Genomic DNA, 17,843 nt, shown 5'->3' on the forward strand with positions numbered 1-17,843 from the left:
CCCCCGACAAAGAGAGTGATGGTTGGGCGATATTCCCTCAAGCCAAAGAGGAGCTCCCCAATCTGTTCCAGGGACCCGGGTCACCTAGAAAGGGTGGGAGAAAATGCTACAGGCCAGAAGTGGGGGAGCCCCCAGACCCGGGGCTCAGGTTCTTGGAGTACTTCTACCCTCCCTCCTGAAGGCCTAGATACGGGCTGAGTTTGAGTGGATCAGGCAGGGGGTGTAGTCCGGGGGCTGCCTTGCCTTTGGGACCAGAACAAAATAGTGGAGGGCAGGCTGGGGAGACATGGGCACGCCCTCCTCCCCAGGAAGGGCCGGGGAGAGTGGCAGTTTGCATGGCGAACCCCCCACTTCCTCTTCGCTGCCCCTTCACTTCCTCGCTGCCCCTTTCCCGGGCTCTTCACACCCACTCCTGGGCTGTCCCAACCCCATCTTCTGTATCAGGTGTATTGGTTGTACATATAAATTATACTTTCCTTTCTGTGTGCTCTGTTATTTTTGAGTGTGGGAGTTCTCTGGTGGGGGGGAGGGGTAAGGAAAGAGAGGGTGTTGCTTTCTGACGTTCCATGTCATCCATCTTTCTCTTTTTTTTAATCTCGTGACTTCCTATTTTTTTTTCTTGGATCATCAACTAAAATTCCCAGGCTCTTTCTCCAGCCCCAACCCCCACGTGAAGAACCCAGTGTAGAGATGGAGGGTGAGCCGCAGGACACCCACACAGTCCTCTGGTTGAGAGCAGAGACCCGGTGGGCCTTACTGGACAGAGGTGAAGCGGGAGGGTGCCTGGCAGGATTCTGAACTGCCTCCCGTTCATCCGTTTTGGATCATCTTTTCCCCCTTCAAGTTGCCTAGTTCCCCCAAGAGTCAGCAGAGGTCAGTACAGCTCCGCAGGTGCAGTCCTGAGTAGGAAGCGGAGCCCCCCACTTTTTTTAAAGTTGGGGTGAGGGGAGTGATGCTTGCTGAAGATGTGAACTGCTCAGTACTTCCTTGACACGTGTTCACTGCCAGAGCCTCTCGGGTTGGGACCAGACGCTTTGTCGTTGAGGCGATCGTATCAAAAAAGAAAAGCTAAAGCCAACGAACGTTTATTGAGGACACAGTACATGTTCACCACCACTGTTCAGCCTGGACATATAACACTCACGAGGCAGTCACTGCTCTTGCCGTGCTCACACTCACAAGACACATCCTCTCGGAAAACAAAGGCATTCTGGAACAGCACCTGGGGGGGAGGGGGCTACGCTCAGAGGAACACTGAGAACGGCCTCCCGCAAGAGGAGACATTTAAGCTGAGACAAGCACAGGAAAATGCCAAAACGTGGTTATAAAAACAGGCTTCTATTTCATAAATTCACATTTTTAACTCAGGAAAATGTCACATAATAATTAAACCACGCACACAAAGATTTCTTCAGCAACAGAATGTCCCTTTACAACTTCCAATAAAATTTATATCCTTTATACCAACTTTTAAATATTCCACCCACGGAAGGTGACATCCTAGCAAGTCTAGGACCTCAGTCAGCGCTGCTTCGAGGTTTACGTGCCTGCAGATCACCTGGGGTTCTTGCTAAAACCCAAGCGTCTGAAGTGGGACCCTGAGGTGTAATCCCAGTGATGCTGCAGCTCCTGCCTACAACCGTATCCTAAGGCGGTCACAGGATTTTAAAACAGAATCCACGGCATACCGTGGGCGATGTCCAATTAGGGGGCACAAGTTTAAAACTGTACGATAAGGGGCGCCTGAGTGGGTTAAGCTTCTGACTCTTGGTTTCAGCTCTGGTCACGATGTCGGTCAGGATCATGAGATCGAGCCCCAAGTCAGGCTCCGGGCTCAGTGGAGAGCCTGCCTGAGCTCCTCTTTCTCCCTCTCCCGTCCCTCCCGACCCCTCGAGTGCTCGCTCTTAAAAAAAATAATTATTTTAATTGTATGATATGCATCTTTTCAGTAGTGACAGTGTTCTCCCTGTGATTGTAAAGATGACAAATAATATCAAATGATTAAAATGGGATGCCTTTACCAAATGGCTTTCCTATCCCTGATGGGCCCTAATTAGGTGGCTCAGAAGAATGCCCTTTGGACCCTGTGATACCTGCCCTCACAGGTTGACGGGAGATTGTGAAATGAAGCGAGGCACAGAGGCATCTCAATAATTTTAGGAACACACTACGGGTCTGGGGAGACAGGCATACCAGCACTGGAAAAAAAGAAAAACACGTTTATTTTTCTCAGCTCTCTAACACGCCGGAGAAGTGACAGTAACATGACACAAAAATCGGCCTCTTCCCTTCCGCTCTAGCTTTTAAAATATTTCAAACCACTGACACAGAATTGCTAGAATGGGCCCTATTGTTCCCACTGGCCAGAGCTGCCCTGGACAAAAGCCAAAGTCACAGCTAAGGACACACTCTCTGTCCTTCCCACGGGAATGCGGACCCGTCTCCACCATCCCGGAGGCCTCTCCCCCGAGGACGCGAGGCTGGCCCAGTCGGTACACCGGGTGCGGGGGCCATTCGCTAGTGCGGCCTCTCCTGCCCTAGGCTCAACTCCCGCAGCGGCGCCAATCCCCGGACGGGCGCGGGGTGGCCTTGGCCTCACCCCTGCACTCCAGCGCGCCCCGAGAATGCAGCGCCCACCTTCCTTCCGCCGCGGCTTTGGGCTCCGCGGTCACAGCGTGCAGCGGCTCATGCGGGCCAGGTCCTTTTATCTCCGGACAGTACAGCACTGGGGGAAACCGGGGGGGATCAGTGTCAGCGGGAGGCTGCGGCCGGGCCGGCGACCCCGGGCGCCCCCCCCCCCACCCCCGCCCCCCCAGCCCCCCCCCGGCCCCCCCGTCCCCCCCCCCCCCCCCCCCCAGCCCCCCCCCCCCCCCCGGCCCCCGCAGCCTCCCGCCGCGATCCCGGGCGCCCCGACACCGGCCCCCGGAGCCTCCCCCCACGATCCCGGGCACCCTCCCCCTCCCCGCCGCCTCCCCCGGCGGCCCCTCACCGTTGCTAGGCAGCGGCCGCCGCCAGCGGTGCGCGGGCGCCAGCACCCGCTCCCACAGCCCCCGGACCGCGCGCCAGCCCGCGCTCCTGGGTCCCGCCCCCTCCTCTCTCTCCTCTTCGTCGTCGGCGTCGCCGCCTCCCGGGACCGGGCCGCCCGCCTCCTCCGGCTTGCGCTCGGCCCGCGCCCTCTCCTCCAGCCGCGACCACAAGTCCGGGTCCACGGGGAGCTCCGTGACCCCGCCGCGCGGGAGCGGCGTGAGCGCGCGGCAGAAGGGGCACGTGAGGACGCGGCGCAGGCGCACCACACGCGCGGCCGCCCCGCCGCCGTCGCCGCGCGCCGCCAGCTCGCGCAGGCACGCGGTGCAGAGCGTGTGGCCGCAGCGGGCGCGCGCCGTCCCGGGCAGGCGGCGGGGCGCGCGGCCCGCGAGGTTGAAGGGCCGGTAGCAGATGCTGCAGTCCAGCTCGCCCCGCTCCGGGACAGACGGCACCCTCAGCAGGAGCTGCATGGCGCCCGCCGCGGACTCGGTGGACGCAAAGGGCCGGCCCTCCTCGCCGCTGGCTCGGCTCCTGGGGCGGCCGCCGCGGCCTCGGGCCCCTTTTAATGGCGAGGGCCCGCCCCGCGAGGCGTCACGCCGCCGTCAGGCCGCTCCCCGCCGCGGCACGCGTGGGGGCGGTGGAGGCGCGAAGCCCGGGATGCCGGCGACGGCCGGGGCGGGGGGTGGGCGGCCCCGGGGCTGCGCGGCCGAGGCCGGTGGGAGTCGCGCCGCCCCCCGCGCCCCACGCGCCTTCCTGCAGCCCCCCAACTCCGAGCTGGCGCTCCTGGAGTCTGTGTGCAGATGTCCAGGCCCGTGCGGCGCCCCAGCCCTCGGCCGCCCGCCGACCCGGGACGCCACAGCCCGCCGGGGCGCTCGGTTTAATTGTGCACTCTCCGTGGACAGCCCCCACCCAGGACCGCCTGAGCCGATGGCACTGCCCGTTCTGCCCACTCTTTAGTGGCCTCCCGGACATTGGCACGGATGCAGCCTTTAACTCGCATGACTGTACACTCCCTCCCTGGGCTCTGGTGAGGCCAGCTTCCCAAACTCCTTCTCAAACTGCTCACCTCTCCGCTGACATCTCAGCCTCTGGCGGCAGCTAGGTGCCCGGACCCTGGATGGCCCTCTTCCCAGGAATGCTGGGAATCCTTTTCTTCCGGAGTAGCCAGGCCTGGACACCCACACGCCATGCAGATCATGCCCAGCTTGAGCTCTGACTCAGGGGTCTGACTTGCCCCATGCAGATCATGCCCAGCTTGAGCTCTGACTCAGGGGTCTGACTTGCCCCGCAGGTAAACAGGACATAACACAGAGCCCGCATTCCCTCGTGGTACCACACCCACCTCCAGCTGCCTCCTCACCCTCCTACCCTGCACCTGTAGCCCAGGTTCCGCTGTGGAAGGTAATAGTGCAGACAGACTCTACGGCCAGATCCTAGGCTCCAGCACTCAGGAGTTGTGACACCCCGAGCAAGTTACCTAACTTCTCTGGGCTGGCTGGTTTCCTCATTTATACGATGTGGGTAATATAGTATTGGATGAGCTTATATATGCAAGGTGTTTAGAATAGGGCCTGGCCCACAGAAAACAGGACGTATTAGCTCCTTTTATCCTGTGCCCCGCAGCCTATGTTGTGTTGACTTCTCAATACCCAACATTTGCAACACCCGTCTCTTTTGGTCAGTACAAGCTGGGCTTCTCTGCTCACATGGCGTTTGCTGGCTTTAACAGGCAATGTAGAGCTGGTTTTGTTTTTTTAACTAGATTGCTACAACCCTAAAAGATAATCTTCCGTGAGGAGGTATACCATTATTTGAAAAGAGATAGTTCAGAACTTCTGAGTTGTTGTCTTCACGGTCCTGTGGGGGAAGCCATCCACTTACGCCAATGATGCTGTCATAATTCAAAACTTTTTGGCAACTTCTCTTTGGAATGTTGTTCTGAGGTCTCCTCGCATCTTCTTTTATTTACTTATTTTAAGATTATTTATTTATTTATTTATTTGAGAGAGAGAGAATGAGCAGGGGGAGGGGCAGAGGGAGAAGGAGAAGCAGACTCCCCACTGAGCAGGAAGCCTGACTCAGGGCTCAATCCCACGATCCTGAGACACTGAGACACTGAGACCATGAGACCATGACCCGAGCCGAAGGCAGACACTTAACCGACGGAGCCACCCAGGCGCCCTATCCTCGCATCTTTTAATATCTTTGGTTGATGATTACATCTTAAACTTTTAGGGTAGATATGATTATATAAATGCTTCCAAAGTGTTTGACAGCCAAAGCCTCTCTGAGCTCCAGACCTTCCTTTCTTGTCTTCAGGAACCCAAAATGATGATCTCCCTTGTCCCAAGTCGGCACCTCCTCCAGCGTTTCCCACCCCTTTCTTTCTTTCTTTCTTTCTTTCTTTTTTTTTTTAAGATTTTATTTATTTATTTGACAGAGAGAGACACAGCGAGAGAGGGAACACAAGCAGGGGGAGTGGGAGAGGGAGAAGCAGGCTCCCCACTGGGCTCCCTGCTCAGCGGGGAGCCCAGTGCGGGGCTCGATCCCAGGACCCTGGGACCATGACCTGAGCTGAAGGCAGATGCTTAAGGACTGAGCCACCCAGGCGCCCCTCTAATAAATAAAATCTTAACAACTGAGCCACCCAGGCGCCCCTCCCACCTCTTTCTTTACCCAGCTCCAGAAACCAAAGCAGTCATCCTTGACCCCTCTTCCCCCGCCACTGTCACCTTCCTTTACCAACTTCTCAGCAAGCCCTGTTCATTTTGCCTCCTAAATGTCTCCCTGATCCACCTACTTTTCTCCACCTTCAGTATACCACCCCAGTCCAGGCTGCCACCATCTCTTGCTTAGACCCTGGTAGGAGCCTCTTCACCAGATCACCAGTGATCTTTCCAGATCTCAAGCCCAACCAAGTTCTACCACAACCATTTCCATTCCTGTTTAAAATCTTTTAATGTGAGGGGCGCCTGGGTGGCTCAGTCGTTAAGCGTCTGCCTTCAGCTCAGGTCATGGTCCCAGGGTCCTGGGATCGAGCCCCGCATTGGGTTCCCTGCTCAGCAGGAAGCCTGCTTCTCCCTCTCCCACTCCCCCTGCTTGTGTTCCCTCTCTCGCTGTGTATCTCTCTGTCAAATAAATAAATAAAATCTTAAAAATAAAATAAAGTCTTTTAATGTGGTGATAGTTTAGTAGCCCCAAATTCCTATGCCAAAGGACTTTGCTGCTTCTCCCGTCAAAAATTGGGGTCTGTTTCCCTATTCCTGGAATCTGGGCTCACCTCGTGACTTCCTGTGACTAACAGAAAGTGGCAGAAGTGACGTGTGAGTTCTGGGGCACGGTCTGTCAGAGGCCTTGCAGCTTCTGCCTTCATCCCTTGGGATCCTGCCCTGAGTCTATTATGTAAGGGAATTTACCAGCAGATGAGGCTACATGGAGAACTGAGGAGTCCCAGCCAATGGCCAAATGTAGCAGTGAGACCACTGATGCTCCCGCTCAGCTGACCTGCCCGCTCAATCCAGCCACACGTGTGAGCCCAGGTGAAAAGAGCAGGGGAACCAGCCAAACCACAGAATAATGGGGGTAAAAATAAAATTTTAAGAAGTTGTTTCGAGCCACTAAATTTGGGGGGGTTGTATGTATCACTGAACAACAGATATGGACGGTTTCCTATTGCCCTTAGGATAAAGACAATATTCCGAAGTGCCCGATAAGGTCTTGTATGTTCTGAACTCATGTCTCCCATTCTGCTTCCATGCTCTCTTTGGACCCTCTAGCTTTGGAGAACTTTGGCTTGCATGTTCCCTTCTGCACGCTTCCCCTAGCCCTCTTGCTTTCACCTTATTAACACCTGCTGATCTTTCACCGCTGAGTGCAGCCTCACCTTTCAGATACCACTGTAGACTCTGGTAGCAGCCCGTGCTTGTCTCTGGACTTTGGACACCTGCAATTTGTGTTTGTTTGCTGGTTATTTGTTTGTCTTTCTCATCTGGAAACTCCACAGAGGTTGTTCTGGGTCTGGTTTTGTTCACAACTGTATCCCCGTACCCTAGCGGGACTCGATAAATAAATACTTGTTAAGTTAATGAATGAGGTGGGTGATAAATACAGTAAATGAGGTGTGGCAATGAAGGAAGGTTTCTTACGAGGGCTTTACAAACAGCCTCTGAAGGTAATTCCTAAGAGGACTTTTTTTTTTTTTAATGTTTTGAGCAAGGGGGGAGACATTTCTATTAAAATAAAGGAGGAGTCCTCCAAAGTAACCATTTAAAGAGAATACTATTTTGAATTTATGAAGTCTTGTATGTTTGTTACAGAATAACTAACCATAGTTTAGTCATATATTTTACCTCCTTGTTTCCTCCCTTGTTTCCTCCGCAGTCTTGCAAAACGAGTGGGAGATGTTAGGAGTGGATGTAACTATTCATTAGTTGATCCGGTTGGTTGCTAGCCAGCTGCTGACTTTTCTCTTTTTGGAAATTGGTTTTACGCTGCTCTCTCAGCTTCAGGATCCAGGAAGGGTGAGGAGATGGGGAGGTTGTATTTTAAGGAAGGCAGAGTGCATCCTCCCCTGTCTTGTGATCTTTAAAGGTTGTAACTTTCCACCCACTTTGTGTCCCAGGGAAATCAGAGTCCTTTGGGGAAGGTTAGGGATCGTATCCGACATAATCACATTTGAGTCTGCTTTTCTGCTTCCATTTTTCCTTAATGATAACTCCTTTCCCTCCCCCCAACCCCAGCATCATCTCCACCATAGGCCAGTTTTCATCTTACCTCTCCTTCCCCAAATCCCAACGCCTCAACCTCGCATCAGCCCCTCCCACTCAGCCACAACAAAACCACCGAGAGAGTGCTTTGGTCTACGTGTGGGTATCAGGAAAAGGGAAGTGAGAAGTACAGGAACAAGAAGTGTGGCTAATGTAACTTTAAGCAAAACAAAGGCAAGAGTGTCAGAGGGAGGAATAACACAACTATGAAGCCAGATCTCTGGGCTCTGAGGGGTGCGGTGACGGAAGGAAGGAAGAAAACCGGGGACTGGGGTATCCGGGGACCTGGGTCCTCAGTGAGGGCGGTGACTGGCAGTGACTAGCAGCACGATGCCTTGGTCAGTGGAGAGAAAGCTAGCGCTGGAGCTTTCTAATGGCAGGGAGCTAGACGAGGGCCAGGTATCTGAGACTGAGCTCCTACCCTCCCAACCCCTGCAATTTCAGACACCGGGAGTGAGGATCAAGCTGAGATTTTATTTACAGTTCCCTGGGAGAAGTCTTACAGAAGAGGGGCCGGCATTATTGCTTTAAGGTTATTGCCAGGAGGAAGACTGCGGCCCTCCACTGCTAGGTAGGAGATCCTGCTCCAGGCTCAAAAGTCTGTCCCCAGACATTTTCAATCCAGCCCCAGGTCTCCACCGTGACCTAAAGGCTGTCACCGTGTCCTGCAAAGCACAGCCCAGCTTTTCCCCAAGGCCGCCCCAGCCGCTTTGCCAGCACACTTCCCTTTACCCGCGTCAGTGCCGTGTCACTGCATTCTCCGCCCCCCCACCCTCTTCCGTGCAAGAACAAAGTATTGACACTTTTTTATTTAAGCGCCCCTCCACCTTCTGCTGGGAGACAGGGTCCTCAAAGACTACCATTTACTTCCTGCCAGGACCAGCCTGGCTTCCTTTGTACCGAATAAAAGCCCCAGTGCCTTTGTCCCAGATGACGTCACTACTCCCTTCTTATTAGGTTATTACCCCTTGATGACATCTCAAGGGCCACTTTTGAGGTAATGTGCATGTTTCCTGTATCTGCCCTGTTTTTTTGCTTTCCTCTGGGCCTCGGCGATTAGGGGAGAAGAGAAGGGCGGGAGACCAAGGGGCAGAGAGGGGCCGGCCCGGGGGTTCATGCCCGGGATTAGCAAGAAGGCCTGGAGGAGCGCACGGAGGGGGGCGGCGCACTACTTTCCCTCTCGAGCCCCAGTGCGGGAGGATATGGCTTTGTTCATGCGCATCGCTACTCGAAGCCGGGACTCGTTAGTGGGCGGGGCCTCCCCGAATCCGGGGCGGGAGGGAGGCGGCGGCGGGGCAGCGGTTCTCGGCGGGGCGGCCGGCCCGGTGTGGGTCCCTGCGGCCCCGACGGACTATTTCTTGGAAGGCGGCTTGGTCCCCAGAAGCCCGTCTATCTCCATCACCGTCTGCGGCGTCAGCTGGCTCAGCACCTGGCGGGGAAGGCGGTGGTGGAGGGGACAGGACGTGCTGGCTCACCCAAGAAGGGCATGGGGTTCGGGGGCCAGGGAGGGGAGCAGCGCAGTGGGGCCAGGTGGCGGGAAAAGAGCCTCCCCTTGTCGCCCCGGGACCTCTCCTCTGCGGAGTGAGAGGACTCCGCAGTGGCTGACCTCCCAAGCCCGTTCCGGGTGGGACAGCTGGGGATAGCTCTGAGTCCCCAGCTCACCTGCAGGGCTCCCAGGTGTTCCAGCAGCTGCGCTGCACTTGACACCCCCAGCAAGACCGAGCTGACACCCTCACTGCGGAGACACCACGCTGGGGCCAGAGGAGAGAAGAAAGAGAACTGAGGGGAACACCCACAGTTCAGCGCCCACACTTGAGGAGTGTCTCTGAGGAAGAGGGTCCTCCCTAGGGACAAACCAGTCTTGGGTTTGGGGGTGTCTGGGCAGGAGGTGAGGGCCCCCCGCGGGGTCCAGGGCTGGCGGTGTCTCACCAATAGCAAGCTGCGCCACAGTGCAGCCCAGCTGGTGAGCCATGGGAAGAAGGTCCATGACTTTGGCTTGTGGCTGCTTCCTGCCACCCTCACTCTGCACTTTGTCCTTGAGCCACTGGTAGCCCTGGAGGCCAAGGTGAATCAGCACCGCCCGGATCTGCCCAGATGGCCCAGTGCTGCCATCCTGAGCCCCCAGATCTCACCTTGATGGTGGCCCTGCAGGTATCTGGGACTCGCCCATCATACTTGCTAGTGATGAGGCCACAGGCCAGAGGGGACCAGGTGACTGAGCCAACACCTGAGGGCAAGAGGATTGGAAGTGGGGATAGGAATCTAGGTGACGGATTGGCCAAGGGAAAGGTAGGGATGGGGGCTGCGAACCAATCTTGTGGTAGAGCTCTGGCAGCTGCATCTCCCCCTTCTCTCTCTGAAACAGATGGTGCTCGGCTTGCTCACACACTGGAGGAATCAGATTGAACTGTCTGGCCATGGAGTAGGCCTCCTGGGTGGGGCGGGGAAGAGACGGGGGGGTCAGAGCACTCTTCCCACTTTCTTCCACTCCCCCTCCTCCAGTAGAGTGGGTTTTGGGGTGGCCATGTGAAAAGGGGGGACCAGTCGTGGGATAGCGGGAGGAAGTGGGGTGGCACACTCACCATGATTTCTGCAGCTCCCCACCGGGATGTCCCCCAGTAGAGGGCCAGGCCCTGGTTAATGACATAGGTCATGGCTCGCACAATCTCTAGGCACACGGGAGAGAGAGAGAACCTCCCTGTCAGACCCCGGACATCCAGGGCTCCAGATCTGTGGATCTCAGCCTGCCCCACCAAGAACCCCGGGCATCTCTGTGTAATCAGAGAGATTGGTATCTGCTCTTCACCTCCCTCCCTGTCCAAGATCTGAGCCTCCACTGTGGAGGTTGGGAGGCCTCGTGAGCAGGGGCTGGCTTCCTGCTGAGAGTTTGAGGATTTGCCATTTTGAAGGATGGCCGGGGTGGGGTGCTGCTTTTACCCTCCATGGGACTATTGGGGTCTGAGCGATTGGCAAAGACGATGTCCACATATCCCAACTGGAGGCGCTCCAGGGATCCTTGCAAGCCTGGGGGACGGGTCGGGGGAGGAAGGTAAGTACTTCAGCTTCCCTTTGCTCAGGATTCAGACATTACCCCCTTGCCATGGCCACCTAACTCCCAGCTCCCCTATGCAGAGCCTCCAACTCAAAGGTTCAGAGGACGTTCCCAACTCTTCTGGCTTCTGTACCCAGCCACTGTTCCCAGTCCCTCTCACCCTCGATGATGTGTTTGCGGCTCAAGCCTCGCTCGGTTTCTGCCCTGCAGGAAAAGGGAAGTCAAAGATGAGGTGTGACAAAGACGGGGGAACAGGGCTGGCCTGGTGCCACGAGGTACTGGGATAGCACGGGTCCTCAGGGGCAGGCTGCAGACCTGGGGCGGCAGCTGTACCCACACCTCTCCCAGGCACCTTCACACGTTCTCTGCAGCTCTCCCCGAATAGAGTGTGGCAGCCACTTACTGGCCTCCCCAAAAAATCTTGGTGGTGATGACATAGCTTGATCTCCTGGAAAAAGAGAAAAAGAGAAGCAAGAAAAGGGATTTGGGGTGACCATTTCCCCAGCAACCCCTCCAAACACAGTCTCACCTCCATCCTTTGCTCTTGAGTATGTTGCCTAGAGTTCTTTCAGCCCTGGAAGAAAGACGATGTCGGAAACACTGACCCTTCCAAGGTGGATCAGTTCCTTCCCCTCCTCCCCACCTTTCCCTTCAACCCATTTCCTCTCTAGTAAAGCAGACCAGAGACCAGGAGCCCATTAGGCTGTCAGCCTCATCCTGGACAAAATCAAGAAAGGCTCCCAGAACTTGGGGTGTGATCATACACTTTTCATTCATCGGGCAAATATCAATTGTACATCAACTACGTACCAAGCTTTGTTCAGGGTGTCGAAGGGATGGAATATGAGGGGACAGGGACAGACTAGTGAAGTGGGGAGGACACCGGTTGTCTGCTCTGGTTCCAACCATCTGCATAGCCCTCCCCCTTCTTTGAGTCTCTGCAAAAATCCCACCCATCTTCCAAAGCTTAGCTTGGATTCTGCTTCATTTTATTGAAAATGTTCTCTGATTGCCACAGTCTGTGCTCCGCCCTTCTCGTCACCTTCCATAACTCCTGCTGGCTCAATTCTTTGGCACTTAATTACGCGCTAACCTGTGACAGGTCTTAAGTTGTTACGGCGGATGGTTACCGAAGTTTCCCTGTTACTTTTCATATCTCCCTGTGTTTTCGATTTAACCACTTTGACCGTGAGCTTTGGGAGGGCGTGTTTTCATCCCATGAGCAGTGCCTGCTCTGGGCTAGGCTCTGTGTAGGTACTTAGGTGACATGGACAAGTTCCGTGGAAGGAGGAGCCTCCCAGTTGAGCAGCAAACGTGGCTACGTAAACCGGTAATTGACAGATGGTGGGTTGGAGGGCAGTACAAAGTGCTTTGGGAGCTGAGGTGGGTGATGACCAACTTGGGGAGCTGGGCAAAGGCTTCTTGGAGGAGCTGACATTGGGCCAAGTCTTGAAGATGAGCAGGAGAGTTTGCCAGATGGGAGAAGAGGTGGGGGAAGGTCATCCTAGGTTTTGGCTAGGTTTGGGAGGACCCAGCGTGAAGCCATGGGTATGCGATCTGTGAAAATTCAGCCTTGTAATCCCCACATTGTGACACATGACTGATGCCCAGGATAGATTTGTTGGCTTTATTTTATTTGGACTGCCTAGAATGCCCTTTGGGGTCTACACTGAAGAAGGACTGATGTTGGGACTACAATTCCCATAGTGCGTCGGGGGCCCATTGGCTGAAAGGTTGGAACTTAGCATTCACAGAGTTCCCAGGGTTCTCTAGAGGGAAAATAAGAAGCCCTGATGTTCTCTTAGCCTTCCAGATGTAACTTGGCTCTTTCACCCCAGTCCTTACTTCCCCGCTGCGTAGACTTCAGCCGTGTCAAATAGGTTTACACCGTGCTCATAGGCCACTGTCAGCACGTCCTCTGCTGTCTAGGGAGGTGACGGAGATGAAGATCAAGCACTGGCCCCCAGCGACCTCCCTCTGCACTGCAGCCCCACTGCACCTTGGCCCCGGCCCCACCCTCCAGCCTCAGGCCTGCCATTCCCCGTGCTTGTTGTCCAAACCCCTCTCCGAGTTCACTCCCCTCTTCTCTGGTTCCCTCACACCCCCTCACCCTGCTTCTAGGGCCCATCAGTTATACCTTGTCCGAGATTTGAGAACCAAACGTGACCCAGGTGCCTGCGAGAGAGAAGCCAGGCATGTGACCACCGTGGGGGGAGGGGGCAAGCCACGAATACCCCCTCCCTTAAGTCCTCTGCTTTCTAACTCACCTAGGCCAAGACAGGAGACCCGAAGACCAGACTTTCCTAGGTTCCTGCAGGATACAGAAGCAGCGGGAAAGGGTGGAGCGTCCATTAAGGACAGAGATTATCAGCCCCCAGCTCCTCTCCTTTCAGAATCAGAAGCCCTCCGGTAACTCAGTACAAAGGAACTAGACCCAGTGGGCCTACTGAGTTGGGCAGTACTACGCCCCGAGCCTAGGCGACTCTGGAGACAACATCCAGGGCCTCTGTGGCTGCCTGGTTTGTGTTTCTCCTGGTAGGGTCTCATCTGTGTTTGAGTCATCTCTGGGATGTGTGGAGTTTGGCGTTGGGAGGAATGTGACAGGCCGATGGTGATGAGTTTGTGGAAACAGACCCGCAGATAAAGAATGCTATACTGAAGGGCAGACACCGCGGTGGGAGTGGGTAAACCAAGTCAGGTTTAGGCACTCAGGCAGGCAGGGGTCCTTGGACAGGGGAGGCAGATGGGCCCTCAAAACGCAGGTAGGACACCTGAGTGGGGAGTATGACAGGAAAGGCCAGGTCTCCCTCTTCCTCTGTAGGCTCCCTCCACTCCTGTGGGCTTGTGGAGTCTGTCTCTGACCCAGAGAGCCCCCTCCTCCCAAGGTCTCCTCACCCAGGTAGTTGGCTCAGCTTCTCAGTCAGAGCCAGCACATGGAGGAGATCAAATTTCTCAAGTGACAAGAGTCAGGTCCGATCAGTACCCTCTGTTCACTCCCAAGTAGGAGCCCCTCCCTCCTTCTCTTATGCGAGTTCTGAGAGCCCAGCAGTTCTCTGAGAAAGTTGGTTACAATTCAGTCTACTTTCTCCACCAGGCCCCTGTCTGTCCCTCAGCATGGGGTTGAGATACGTGGTCCATGCTTCCAAGAGCCCCACTCGCCTCCCCACCAAGAAAGGTTGCAGGAGACCCGGCCCTTGGGGCAGGTGAGGGCAGTATCTGGGTCAGGCATCCTGAGCTGGCCAGAGTGAGAAGCCGTTTCCTTCCCACCTGCCCCCCCCCTTCCCAGGACACCGACCCAAGGACACTCCATCCCAGAGGGGGCCCAGCCTGGAGATCCGTGCATCCCTGGCCCTCCTGGGGATAAGGAGGGAAGCTCAGGAGCACCACCTGGCTCTGACAGGACCGGTCAACCTTGGTAAAGTTGATTTTCTCCTAGTCAGGGGTATGGACGGAGACAGCGGAACCAAGTAAGGGAGTATCCCGGTGATGGAAAGAAGAGATGGGATGAGCTAGAACCTTCTTAGCGAAGATTGAGGGGGTCCTGGCGGCATCCCAGGAAGCCTCAGGGGTCAGGAAAGGGGAGCAGCTGGGGTGGGCTGCCTGGCCACCCCCATACCTGTATTTCATGCCAGTGCGTCTGCCGGTGCTCTCTCGGAGGGCCCCAGCGGGCGCTGGGGGTCGGGGGACCAGTGCGGCCCGGGCCTTGGGGCCCGACCCTCCTCCCCCCGGAGGATTCCCATGCCCCCCGCCGACCGGCCCGCCATTACCGCCCCCGGGGCCCGGCCGGGGTCCACACAGACGGTCCTCACTGCTCCGGCTGCGAAGGTTCTGCTCGGTACACGCGATAGACACCTGCATGCCAACTGGCCAGGGCGGGGGAGGGGGCTTCGAGGGGGCGGGAGGAGTTGGGAGCAGGGAAGCCCCGGCGCGGAGCGCGGGGGGGTGCAGTGGCGCGAGCCCTGGGAGAGCGGGAAGGCTGAGCAGGCTGCGGCGGAGCCGCCAGGCAGGATCGGGCCCGCGGGGACCGGCTCCTGGAAGTCGCGGGGTTTGCGGCGGGAGGGGAGAAATGCGGGGGGCGGCACGAGTGCAGAGATTCGGATACGGGGTCCCTGGCGCGGGGAGGAGGAGGGGGAAATGGGTGACGGCAAAGGTCGAGGGCGGTCCTCGGAGGATAGGGACCTAGGGACCAGGGCTGGTGGTGGAAGAGAAATGCCACCTCAGCCCAAACCGCAGCGGGACCGCTAGGCTCCCAGCAGCGTCGGCAGCGGGCCCAGATCATCAACATGCAGGCACCGCCCCCTCATCTGCATAAACCCGCCCGCCTCCCAGCCAAACATGCCGCTCATCTGCATAAGCCCCGCCTCCGAAGGCTCCGCAGCTTGAATATTCTGTGTGTTTGGAGAAGCCGGGAGGGCAGAACCTGGGAGGGTGATTATCATACCCCCTGGGACCCGCAGCACGTCAGCCTTCCTCCAGCAACGTGGTTTTCAATGGGGGGATTATTTTGTCCCCTAGGGGGTCATGTGGCAAGGTCTGGCGACATTTTTGACTGTCACGACTGGGATTGGGGATGCAGATGTGCTATCAGCAGCTCGTGAGTGGCGGCCAGGACAAAACGCTGGACAGCTCCCCCGGCCCCCAAAATGTCAATGCAGACGGTCCCTAGTTATGGTTTGACTTACAATTTTTTAAATCTTTTTGATGGTGCAAAAGCAATAGACATTCAGTAGAAACCGTACTTTGAATTTTGTCCTGGGCTAGCAATATACTGTATGATACCTCCTGATGCTGGGCAGTGGCAGGGAGTCTCAGCCCCCAGTAAGCCCCTGGATCCCGAGTGTAAACCACCGATACACTTACGACCATACTGGTTTTTTTTTTTTTTTTTTTTTTTTTACTTTCAGTACAGTATTCAATAAATCACATGACATATTCAACACTTTATTATAAAATAGGCTTCGTGTTAGATGATTTTGCCCAACCGTGGACTAATGTAGTATTCTGAGCACATTTGAGGTAGGCTAGGCTAAGCTATAATGGTTGGTAGATCAGGTGAATTAAATGCATTTTCGACTTATATTTTCAACTGACAATGGGTTTATCTGGACGTAACCCCATTGTGAGTGGAGTAAGACCTGTCATTGTTGAGAAGCCCATGGACAAAGCCTCTTTACAGGCTCACGGGATGTGGCTACCCTGGTTCATGCCTTCGTGAGTGGGGCAGGACCCCGACGGACCACCCACACTGACAAACTAACACGCTTAGGCTGCAGAGGGTGACAAAAAGTTTATTCTGTACTTTTGCAGCATCAGGTAGGGGATAAAACTGGCGACGGCCTGGTCTGGAGGTGTAGGGATTCCTGGAGGCTTCCTTCCTCGGACGGGGAGGGCACAAGGGTGGGCTTTAGGCTGTTGCCCTGGGAGGGCTGCTGGGGAACAGGAGGGGGTAGAGGGGCATGCAGTGGGGGCCTTCATATGAAACAGGTTAGGAAGGGCCCCAGGCAGACAGGGAGTCTCCTGAGGGGTGAGGTAGGGTGCTTCCTTCAGCCAGCCCGGGCAGAGAAGAAAGGCAGAGAGCGGACGTAGGAGTCCAGCCGGGAGCGGAAGAGCTCACTTTGCACAGTTTGGCCCAGTGGGCACAAGGGATTCTTCACCACCAGCTCCACATACAGCTACGGAGGGGAAGGGTGTTAGAGCCAGGCTTTGGACACTTCTTGTTTTCAACCCCAAACCTAGTGTGACCTCAGGGGTGTGCGAATGCACAAGGATCAAGGGCTGGGAGGCAAGCCTCCCTGAGGAGAAAGTGGTGGTGTTTCAGGACCTAAAGAGTCCTGAGAAAACTCTTGACTTAACAGAGCTATGGTACAGTAGGATTAGGGCAGGGAAGCTCAAGGTGTCCTGAGGCTCTAAGTGACCATGGCTGTGGAGGAGCTTTTGGGGAGGGAAGGGTCCCAGGAGCTGGCACTGACCGCACTGTAGATATGATGCAGCACATCTCGGATGGGTCCGACGCCCAAGTCAGTATTCATGACAACCTTGATCCCAGTGGGCGTCTCGTAGTAATGGAGTTTGTAACGGCTAGTTTGGAAGGCCAGGAAGCCGTCCTTCCTGCAGAGATGAGGACATTAAGGAATGGGAGCATAATCTCTTCCACAGAGATACTTCCGATCCTGTCTAGGTCGACTCCCTAAACATCGTTCACAAGAGCCTGATTTAGTAAGACACCTCCCACCTCCACTCCTCAATTGAGCCCCCGCACCCAACCTCTCTACCTTCAGATCTTCCCCTTCGCCGCTCAGGCCAGCTCCAGCACTCTCGCTCCAGACTCAGCCTCTCTCTGTCTGTCTCCTTCCCCTCCCTCTGTCTCTTCCACTCCACAAAGTCTCCCCCGCCCCCCAAATTCCCAAGGCTAGCCCTCCTTCCCTCAGCATCCCTTCTGACTCAGCGTACATGTCTAGCGGGGACATCTTGCTGACAAAGGAGCGGATAGAGAAGAGCATCCCGTACATCAGCTTGTACTCCTGGAGGGAGAGGGACAGAGTTAGCTCTTGGTTGTTGAAGGAGACGGGATAGGGGTGGGAACCAGACGGGGTTTGGATAGGAAGGGCTGGGCTGGGACCATGTGCGTTTGAGATGCGAGGTCACCCGGACTGCGCGGGGCCCTCTCGTCACCTCTTCTTTGGGGATCCCCGCTTGCTTCTTGCGGTGCCACTCGCTGTAATGAAGGCACACTCCATTCCGGTCAAACAGGTACAGGTTGTGAACAGTCATCTGCAGGGCAGAGAGCGTTAAGCCTCGCTCCGAGACCGCCCCCACTCCGGGGGCTCCAGTTCCGGGTCCCTGGCTCCCCCAACCCGGCAGCAACCCCTCCCCCGGACTCACCGGAACTGCTCCCGGTGCTCGTCACCAGATACTTCCGGTTTCCTCGGAGCCCCGCCCCACCGGCTCCTCAAACTGCAGCGGTGGGACAATAACTCCGCCCCATGCCTCCCTCAGCCAAT

The 17,843-nt window shown here is 56.1% G+C and overlaps 3 protein-coding genes across 3 annotated transcripts; all 3 read right to left on the reverse strand.

The window, feature by feature from the left end:
• Positions 1–37: 37 nt before the first annotated feature.
• On the reverse strand, positions 38–3,560 carry RNF227 (ring finger protein 227). Its single transcript, XM_032431733.1, is given in 3 exon segments — positions 38–2,704; positions 2,706–2,725; positions 2,990–3,560. Coding segments are annotated over 3 exon segments (561 nt in total). The 5' UTR covers positions 3,495–3,560; the 3' UTR covers positions 38–2,668.
• A 4,694-nt stretch (positions 3,561–8,254) lies between these two features.
• KCNAB3 (potassium voltage-gated channel subfamily A regulatory beta subunit 3) lies at positions 8,255–14,700 on the reverse strand. The gene is made up of 14 exons (XM_032431843.1): positions 14,459–14,700; positions 13,110–13,153; positions 12,980–13,017; positions 12,688–12,767; positions 11,372–11,416; positions 11,246–11,290; positions 11,003–11,046; positions 10,728–10,814; positions 10,373–10,458; positions 10,101–10,221; positions 9,923–10,017; positions 9,720–9,843; positions 9,453–9,541; positions 8,255–9,219 (listed from the first exon to the last, which is right to left on the reverse strand). The coding sequence occupies exons 1-14, from the start codon at positions 14,698–14,700 to the stop codon at positions 9,142–9,144; spliced, it is 1,218 nt and encodes a 405-aa protein (XP_032287734.1). The 3' UTR covers positions 8,255–9,141.
• A 1,410-nt stretch (positions 14,701–16,110) lies between these two features.
• Positions 16,111–17,802, reverse strand: TRAPPC1 (trafficking protein particle complex 1). The gene is made up of 5 exons (XM_032431867.1): positions 17,725–17,802; positions 17,515–17,613; positions 17,293–17,363; positions 16,812–16,950; positions 16,111–16,514 (listed from the first exon to the last, which is right to left on the reverse strand). The coding sequence occupies exons 2-5, from the start codon at positions 17,611–17,613 to the stop codon at positions 16,386–16,388; spliced, it is 438 nt and encodes a 145-aa protein (XP_032287758.1). The 5' UTR covers positions 17,725–17,802; the 3' UTR covers positions 16,111–16,385.
• Positions 17,803–17,843: the final 41 nt, after the last annotated feature.

Source organism: Phoca vitulina, unplaced genomic scaffold (assembly GCF_004348235.1).
Source record: "Phoca vitulina isolate PV1807 unplaced genomic scaffold, GSC_HSeal_1.0 scaffold47, whole genome shotgun sequence".
NCBI lineage: Eukaryota > Metazoa > Chordata > Mammalia > Carnivora > Phocidae > Phoca > Phoca vitulina.